The 10,000-nt window shown below is 44.3% G+C and overlaps 1 protein-coding gene across 1 annotated transcript in view; it reads left to right on the top strand.

Moving 5' to 3' along the window:
* The window catches only part of LOC105909827 (cadherin-4-like), a 205,148-nt gene that overhangs the window by 156,334 nt on the left and 38,814 nt on the right, over positions 1-10,000 (top strand). The window contains exons 6-7 of the mRNA XM_031567607.2: positions 720-875; positions 7,787-7,931. Coding sequence (XP_031423467.1) covers positions 720-875; positions 7,787-7,931 — 301 coding nt within the window. The remainder of the gene's footprint in view (positions 1-719; positions 876-7,786; positions 7,932-10,000) is intronic.

Raw genomic sequence — 10,000 nt, 5'->3', positions numbered from 1 at the left:
TAGACTCTTCACTGGGACATGGCAGAATCACTACTACCTGTCATGGCATTAATATTCATTGACTTATGATGAGAGGGGAAGCAGTGATCGATCATCTCTTTGTGAACAGTCTTCTATTTACAGAGGTGTAAAGATGGGGATTAAAGATTAAGAGAGATTATGAAAGCCCTTGTGTGTGTGTGTGTGCTAGGCTGATAGACAACATTAACCATCAGTCCGTATCAATAAAACTTCGTCTGTTTCGTCTTCAACTAAAACAAGCCGGCTGTTCTCTGTCTGAAGCATTAGAGAGTGTGAGAAAAAAAGAAGGAAAGAAAATAAGTCATTGGCTCATCTCTGCGGTGGAGTGTTGATCCACTCAAGCACTTCTGCGCCCACCCACTCTTCAACCTTTCCCCAGCTGTTTCTCCTGAACTGCTTCTGTTTTCTGAATGCCCTTAAACTTTAGATGCTTTGAAGTTTTCACTTCACAAACTTTACAGTTTCTCTCTCCCTTTCTCCATCTCTCTCCATCCACCCCCACCCCCCCCTGTGTCTCCCTCCCTTTCATGCATTATGTGTTATTATAAAAGTGTGAATTGTGGTTCAATAAAGTGTTAAACTTCCCTCTCCCTTTCTCTCTACCCCTTTCTTTATCTCCCTCCCTCTCTCTTCCTGTCTCTCTCTCTCTCTCTCTCTCTCTCTCTCTCTCTCTCTCTCTCCTGCCTGTATCCTCACAGATTCGCTCTGATAAGGACCGAGAGGGCCAGATCCGCTACAGCATCACAGGAGCCGGAGCTGACCAGCCTCCTATCGACGTGTACAACATTGACCCGGTGGCCGGAAAGATGTATGTCACCAGGCCCCTGGACCGCGAGGAGAGAGCATCCTACCATGTGAGTTGTAACCATGACAACCGAAACCACCTCAAAGTCATCTCCTCTTCACAGCTGCAAACTGAAATAGCTTCTTGTTATGTTATTAACGCGTCCTTCGTGCTGGTGTGGAATACTTCTCTCTTAATAAAGAAAGGTGTTACAAAGACCATAAACCGTAGCTTAGTGTGCAAACACGTCAGAATTTAGTGTCAGCAACGGGTGCCAGCATATATAAGCTTGATGTCAAACTTTGTGGGTCACTTGTCATCCGAAGCAAATGATCTGAGTGAAATGTGTGAGTAAGCCTATGGCTGACGTGTCGTTTACACAAGGCCTTCACCATTTCTGCTTCTGAAAACGTGTTTCTTCCTTTCTTCCAGTGGGAGAGAATGGGGTAGGGTGAGGAGCGCCTTCTGCTGCGTCAACAAAACATATTTTTTCCACTTACTCAAACTGTCAATTAGATGGTGGTTGCTTATTTATTTGTTTGTTTATTTTATTTTTTTATTTTCATTTTATTTGGCGGAGTGCAGTCGCTGGGCTGAATACGTGAAAGCAAAACATCAACGAGGGCTGACTCACATGGGGCTGTCAGTGTTAATGAACAGCCATTTTTATATAGTGTGTTTTTTCCAGTGGGGAATCAAATCAAAGTCTCGCTCTCTCTCTATCTATCGCTCGCCCTTTTCTCTTTCTCTTTCTCTGCCTGTCAGGATGTTAGATTTTCCACCATGAACTACAACCGCAGCCATTTTCCACCAACCCTTGTGTCAGCAACAGCCTAAGAATCAGCTCATTTTCTTGACTTACAAAAGGTCTGATTATCAGGGCTTGTATGACACAGCTCTTTCAAAAGAAACTTTAGATGTCAGTGAAGTAAACTTTGGGTTGCAGTGGGTTTGACGTTCAAACAAAGCTAAGCCACATCAAGTAAAGAAAAGTACACAAGATTGACCCCCTTTAGAAAAACGCCTTTTTTTCAGATTTTACAGCATTTGATTAAGATATACCTAAGCAAGGCCATATGTTACGACAACAATCATACACGGGGAGCCGTATTTAGAGAATAAGTATCGAGCATATTGTGTCTGTGCTAATTTGCACTTATTGTGCTAATCAGTTTGAAAGAGTTGGCAATGCTTTACATTAATGTGGTACTTAACATAAACAAACCATCAGTGTCAGCAGAAGCAAACCACTAGTGATGATAAATGTTGAGCTTTAGGATTTTCTAATGATATATAATGACATTAGGGGTGTATTTATTTGTTAGCATGAAGAACAAATAACTTTAGCTATAAGTAGTACACATTCAGTAATAACTGCTATAATAATAATGACTGGATGTATGCAGGGTTTACTAAGTTATCCTTTCTGGAAAACATTTAAATTACTCACTCAAAGAGCTACTGTATATGTAAGTCCATTACTGTTGTGTTATGTGATTTCACATATGTGATAGCAAAACACTCACTCCAAGGAAAGCAACATAAAGAAAAACAAATTAGTCTCCACAGCCTTCGCCAGTAAATTGCAATCCTGTGGAAACGCTTGAGCACCTGCTCCTCCTCTCTCTCTCCGCATTCACCTTCCGATTAAGAGGCAGGTCACAGGTGAACCTGAAGCAATTAATTAAGTGCCATCTCAGTCCACATGATCAATCAAGCACTCAATGATTTAATTGCCGCCATCGCTCCATCGCAGCTGGATCCGCACAGATATCCCCCGGCCGTTTGTTTACATATTGAAGCTCACGCCGTGCGTGAAACTGGGTGGAACACATGCCGCTTAAAGTGCCATGTCCAATTGATCACATGACAGTGATGTCACACTTGCCAGTAACAGGCCAATTTCTGTCTATGTGATGGAGACATCCACAGAGCAACAGGGTAGCAGAATCACATAGGAGAATATGGACCTTGCACACGCAGTGCCAGGGACCTTGTGACTAGTTTGAATAGTGTGAGTAGTTTTAATGGTTCATCCATGAATCATGCATAATCAGAATATTAAACATAAGACAAAAAAGGCAACTAATATAAACAAAACGGACAGAGAGCAGTGTGTGAAAAGTCCATTTTAGGAGTTGCCATTGGTGTAAGGATTCGGTGTGTCTGTCTCTTGCTGAATGGCGTCTTACTGATTCCCCTCACCTGGCGGACTCCTCTTCCTCTCCTCTTCCTCTCCTCCTTGGCTGATGTGCAGTGTGGTTGTTTACATCCACATCAGACACATCCTCAGCTCGATAGCCAGCCGGCCAGACGTGCGGTTGGTTTGGGGGCTGTCTGGACTTCCAGGGTCAAAATGTAATCATAGACACTCGCTTGAGGTCCGGAAAGGAAGATTTCCCAGAATGCTTTGTAGGTTTTTTTCCTGACACAAAGGTGAAAACTTTTCTGTGTGTGTGTGTCTTTGAGTGTGTATGTGCATGCATGTGTGTGGGTGTTTCCGTTAATGTATTTATGTATGCATATCTGTGTGTATGAGTGTGTGTGTTTATGTGTCTTTGTATAATTCTGCCTATCCTGCTCTGCATATGCTAGCATGCACTGAAACGAGTGAGCAGGCACAGTGCATTCGCTCCTCTTTCCTTTGCTCCGTTTTGTCGCCCGTGGTTTTTTTCTTTTCTTCTTCTCCCGACTCCTGAAGGGAGGCGACCCACTGATGCGCTTGGCGGCGGCAGAGAGTTCACTTAATCATTCATCAAAGGGGAGGCAGACGTGGAGAAGGCAAGATAAACACGGAGATTACGCACTCCCAGTCGGGCGCTGCCGCTGCCGCTGCCTCCTCTCCTCCAGGGCTGCATGCCTTATATCAGGGAGAGCTGAAAGGTGTATGTCTCTCTGTGTGTGTGTGTGATAACTATGATGTGTGTGTATTGTGTGTGTGTGTGTGTGTGTGTGTGTGTGTGTGTGTGTGTACCCGGGTGATGAGTTTGACGCCTCCTGCAGCTGAGCTAGCGGAGCTAACAGCTGCATCAGCAACAGCAACAGCAGAAGTAGTCTGGCAGAGGAGAGAGTGGAGAGAGGAGAGGAGAGGAGAGGAGAGGAGGGAAAACAAAGAGGAGAGGAGAGGAAAGGAAAGGAGAGGAGAAGAGAAGAGAAGAGAAGAGAGGAGAGGAGAGGAGAAGAGAGAGGAGAGGAGAGGAGGAGAGGAGGGAAAACAAAGAGGAAAGGAGAGAAGAGGAGTGGAGGAGAGAGGAGAGGAGAGAGAACAAAGAGGAAAGGAGAAGAGAGAAGAGGAGAGGAGCTGAAGCTGTCTCTACCTCAGTGGCTCCATGCCTGCCTGCCAGCATACTAATGACACACTGGGAGGCGTGCATTTGCAGTCCACACACACACACAGGACCACACACACACACACACACACACATACACACACACACCTACCACATACCCGACCAACACACATACACTAAGCACGCCTCCAGATAGATACATGTACTCATGTGCCACAGACACACAAGCACATGATAACTAGGTCTAGCACAACACAAACACACACACACACACACACACACACACACACACACACACACACACACACCCACACACACACACACACACACACACACACACACACACACACACACACACACACACAAACTCCCACAGACAGTTACATACTCCCACAGACAGATGCACCCCTTTGGGCCAGTAGATCAAAGTTCCAATTTCCTCTAACACCCTTTCCTGTCACTGCCACACGCACACAAACACGAACACGAACACACACACACAAACAGAGAGGGAGTGAGAGGGAGAGAGATCACCCCCACTGTTCTTCACCCCTTGACTCCGGAATGGGAAGATCTGCATTTGCAGAAGAGGGAATTGGTTTGTTGGTGTTTCTCTACAGTTTGTTTGTTTGTTTGCTGGTAATGCATGTTTGCGGTTCTCGAGTTTCCCCTGTTGGCAAGAGCATGGTGGGTTTGAGTGTGTACACTTGAGTTCAACACACACAGATACACATACATGCACACATGTGCGTACACACACACACACACACACACACACATACAGACATACACACACCTACAGACACATAGACACACAGAAAAGACACATACACATAAAGTCACATACCTACACACACTCTCACCCACATGCAAACTCTCTCTCTGTCTCTCTCACACACACACACACTCACACACACAGACTCTCACACACATGCAAACTCTCTCTCTGTCTCTCTCACACACACACACACTCACACACACAGACTCTCACACACATGCAAACTCTCTCTCTGTCTCTCTCACACACACACACACACTCACACACACAGCACATATGAATCATGGTCCTTGTGAAGGCAGGTGTCTGGGCAGAAGAAATGTAGGAGTCAGGAATGCTGATGCCAGGATCCTGTGTACACGTCCTCTTCCCCAGCCTCATTCTTTAATACCTCTGCGACTCCTAGGATAATGGCCTGATTTATCAATCCTGTAAGCGCAATACCTGTAAGTATAAATCTGAGAGAGAAAGAGCCCAGCGCACAGGAGCACTCATGTTCTTCCCTTCTCTCATCACTCTCTCCCTCAATTCTCTCTCACACACACACACTCTCCCCCTCTCTTTCTCACTCTCTCTCTCCCTCTGTCTCTCTCTCGTTCTCTCTCGCTGGCTCTCACTTTTCTTCAGGGGGAGATCTAGTCTGATATGCAGTGATTTTTCAAACAGGTGTTTTAGCGTAGAAGGATATTGCCTTCCCACACACACTTAGGGTTTTATAAGCTCCCCAAACACAGACGTTTTTTTTTCTTCTCAGCACCGGGATGAAAGATTCAAAGTGTGAGGCGAGCTCTCCATCTCGCTGTCTCTGGCGTTCAGAGCTGTCTTCTTTGAGCGTGCGTTATAGCCAATACAGTTTTTCTCGATTGATTACATTCAAAAACTGGAACTTATGGCACAATGACCACAACCTGTAACTCATGTGCCAACTCCCTAAACCAATTCTGCTAAACTATAAGCACAATTATGTGCTTTAGACTCAGATTTCAATTGTTAACCGCACTTTCTTCAACTCACAACACACAATTATCTGCTTTAGACACAAATTTCAATTGTTAACCACACTTTCTTCAAAACACTAAACACCATCCTCTCTACTTTGCACACTTCATCAATGCCAAAACCTCCTTGTGTTCAGACAGAACACACTGCTATTCAATTGGCAAAACTTCCATTTCCAAGGCTGTTGTGCAATTTGAAATCAAAGCTTTAGCAATATGATGGCCACAGGTTAGCTCCTGGTTTGGAGAACAATTGATGGCAACATTGAAGTGAGAGGTGATCAGAAAGGCAGAGGAGTGAGAGTAAGAGGAGGAGGAGGAAGATGATGAAGAGAAAGAGCAAGAAGGAGAGCCATTATCTCTGATGAGATTCGGGCCACTGTGGTCAACCCTGTGGTCAACCATGGTTTGACCATGCAGGAGGCTGGCCAGAGGGTTCAACCAAATATAAGCCGCTTCTCAGTTGCATCCATTCTCTGGACATTCAGAAGAGGGAATAGGTAAGAAACACTACTATGACAGGAAAACACTAGTTTGAATGCCTTATCAGGAGCATAGTATTCTTGTATTTTCCATTGTACTGTATCTGTAAAATTACGTAAACAAATACAAAGTGCAACCATTGATGACCAAGACTAATTCCTAAACATCAATACAGTGAGCCTAGCCACAGTGGACTGTGTTCTAAGGCGGAACACCTTGAGAATAAAGCAGGTGTACAGGGTGCCTTTTGTCAGAAACTCCGACAGTCAAACAGTTATGCTATGACTATGTGCAAGTCATATACATTTCCACAACTGATTGCGTCCTATCAGCACTGACACATTACTGTACTGTATTGCAATCCAATCCAATGTTACAGTTTTTCTCGATTGCTTACACACATGAAGCATGCCTCGTTTTGTCAAAACTCTAAACACAAATCCCTAAACCACTCACACAAAATGCAACAACATTCACAACACTGTGTAGGTCTATTTCTGATAGCACATTGTCAATATTGTCTTGAGCTAGAACAGGATGCAGTAGTTTTTTGTCCTTTTTTATTTTACATTTTTCTTTCTTTTTTTTTTTGACTGTACTGGCCTATATCCTATTGTTTGTTCTGTGCAAATCATTTACACATTCATTTGTGTTTGCTGTGATGTATAGGCTACAGCACTTTTGGAAAAAATAAAGAAATATTTTAGTTGTTACTGTATATTTGTGTGTTGTTTTATATTTGCGTAAAAACATTATACAGTTATATTTTACTACAGGAGTAAGCGTATAGTAACATAATGTTCCTGATAAGGCCTTCATACTGGTGTTTTCCCATTTCATAGTAGTGTTTTCCATTGAGCACATCAGTGTTCAATCGATGCTTAGAATGTCTACTCATATAATGGGCTGTGTTTGTCATTAGAAAACAAAGTACCCTTTTGAGGTGACATAACACTGTTTTGAAAGCAAAGTTGCCTTTTGCAGGATGTATAAAGGGTTTTGCATTTTGTGTGAGTGGTTTTGGGATTTGTGTTTAGAGTTTTGAGGAAACGAGGCATGCTTTCAAAAAATGTGTGTTAGCAATTGAGAAAAACTGTAACATGCTGAAGGTGGGGAAATTATTCTGGGGGAACTGTGTGTGATTGAAGACTGGAGACGTCTCCCTTCAATCAGGCCAGAGGATGAACGTCTGCCCCCTAGGGTGTGGAAACAGCAGGAGGGGACAGGCTTTGGGCAGCAGATGGGAAAAGAGTGGTTATGACTCCATAAGCCTGATGGTGTGTGTGTGTGTGTGTGTGTGTTTGTGTGTGTGTGTCTGTGTGTGTGTGTGTGTGTGTGTGAGTGTGTGTGTGTGTGTGTGTGTGTGTGTGTGTGTGTGTGTGTGTGTGTGTGTGTGTGTGTGTGTATGTGTGTGTGTGTTTGTGTATCCCAGGTGAAAGCCCATGCTGTGGACATGAACGGGATCCAGGTGGAGAGCCCCATAGACCTGTACATCTACGTCATCGACATGAACGACAACAGGCCCGAGTTCCACAACCAGGTGTACAACGGCTCCGTGGCCGAAGGCAGCAAACCAGGTGAGCACTGAGAATAGGCATGGTGATGATGATGATGAATGTGAAGATGGCGATGACAATGATGATGGTCAGGATATTGTTAATGTCACTGAGGAGGATGAGGAAGATAATTGTGATAATTACAGTGATAAGTATGAAATGATTGACATTAATGCTAACCAGGTTGTTGATAATTATGATGATGATTATGATGGTAACTATGAATATGATTATCATAATGGTAATAATAGACATGATACTAGCTATGGTGGTGCAATTATCACCATGTTCGAGGTGTTAATGATTAAGAGTTAAAGTTGAGAGAGATGTGGTAGCAAGCCTAGAAATCCATCGATCCTTCTTAGACTTCTTAGACATAACAGTAATACAAAATGGAACTCACCGTATCACACACCAAAGGAGCACACACACATACATACATGCACACGTGCACACACACACAGACACACGCTCAAAAATACCCACGCACACACACACACACACACACACACACACACACACACACACACACACACACACACACACACACACACACACACACACACACACACACACACACACACACACATATGGACAAGTGTGTACACACAAGAGAGACTTGCTCCCGCTCGTTTGTACACATTGCCAGTCGGGCCAGAGGGTAGGCAAGCATTGACTCATGCCCAAATTTACAGTTGTGCTAAGGTCAACCTACCACAGGGGCTTTGAACAGATGCCAGCCAGTAATGTTTGTGTCAAATGTTTATCTGTTTGAGTGCCTGCGTGGATGTGGATGTATACGTTACATCCTACAGACATGTAATATAATATACAGAGTAATATATAGAGTGCTGCACAACCCCCCCCCCCCCCACACACACACACACACACACACAGCAGATATATTATCCAACACTCGTCCTCTGCCTCGCCTCTGCCTCTGAATTGACATCGTCCCTGAGAGCTGAAGTATGAAGATGAACCTCCACCGTCTACGCTTTCTTGTGATTAATGTCATGGCAATGTGGCCCTCTTTTTTTATTTGCTGATCAGAAGATTCAATCATGCGTGCAAAAATAGATGTGTGTGTGGGTAGCGTATGTGTGTGTTTTTTTATCTCACAGAAGAGAGAAAAAGTGGTGGTGGGTGTTTATCAGCTAGAGGAGCTGAAAGAAGCTTATGCCCGATGGACAGTGATACCATAGTCCCTCAGAAGTCCCTGCATACGCATCCGTACAAATCTCCCTCATCTGGGGCCCAATGCAGAAAACATCCGCAGACAAAACGACACGCAGGGAATCGGCCCTTATCGCAGTCTCCAGACAGAACCCAGCGCTATCAAACCAATCCATCATTGGCATTCGGTCTGAATATGCTGTGCCCCCCACACCCTCCAACACACACACATTTTCATCCATGGCCACGCATCCAAGGACACAGCACAGACATGAAAGGAGAGAAGGGGGGATTGGGGGGAGGATGTTGTTGAAAATGAATTAAATTGAGTTTCATATGTAAGTAATCTTACCATTAGAGCACATTGTGAATCACTAATCCAATTTGAACTAATCCTGTTCTTTATTATTGTTCAGGAGAGAAGCAGTCAATTACATTTGATCCATCATGACCAAAGTATTCTATTGGCTCTGGGCATTAGCGAGGCAGGGCGAGTGGGTCGCTGGCACACTGGGGAGGCATTGAGAAAGGGCACAAAGCCACACTCAGTCAGGCTCACAGCTCTGCACTCATTAGAATACCCACAATGCACTAGGACCTCCATACAGGCGTGAGGACTGCCACCTCTTCCTGTAAACAGTAGTGTGGATCGGGCTTAGTAACAGCCGACAGTGAAAGACAAATGTGTGGATTTGTGTGATATACAGTCAGTCAGTCAGTCAGTCAGTCAGTCAGTCAGTCAGCCTTTCCATTGAGGCAGGCCACTGCAGAAAGAGAGGAAAGAGGAGAGGATAGAAGACGAGAGTTTCTTTCCTTTACAGTCCAGAAAATAAAGAAGGAACAAGGAAGAGACACAAAACGAGGGAGGATGGAAACTTCCGGCTGAATGCTCACACGCAATTTGTCATCCCGAA

Source organism: Clupea harengus, chromosome 5, assembly GCF_900700415.2.
Source record: "Clupea harengus chromosome 5, Ch_v2.0.2, whole genome shotgun sequence".
In the NCBI taxonomy this organism is placed as follows: domain Eukaryota; kingdom Metazoa; phylum Chordata; class Actinopteri; order Clupeiformes; family Clupeidae; genus Clupea; species Clupea harengus.
The sequence above is the reverse complement of the archived record's forward strand: the minus strand, read 5'-3'. Positions and strand labels throughout refer to the sequence as shown.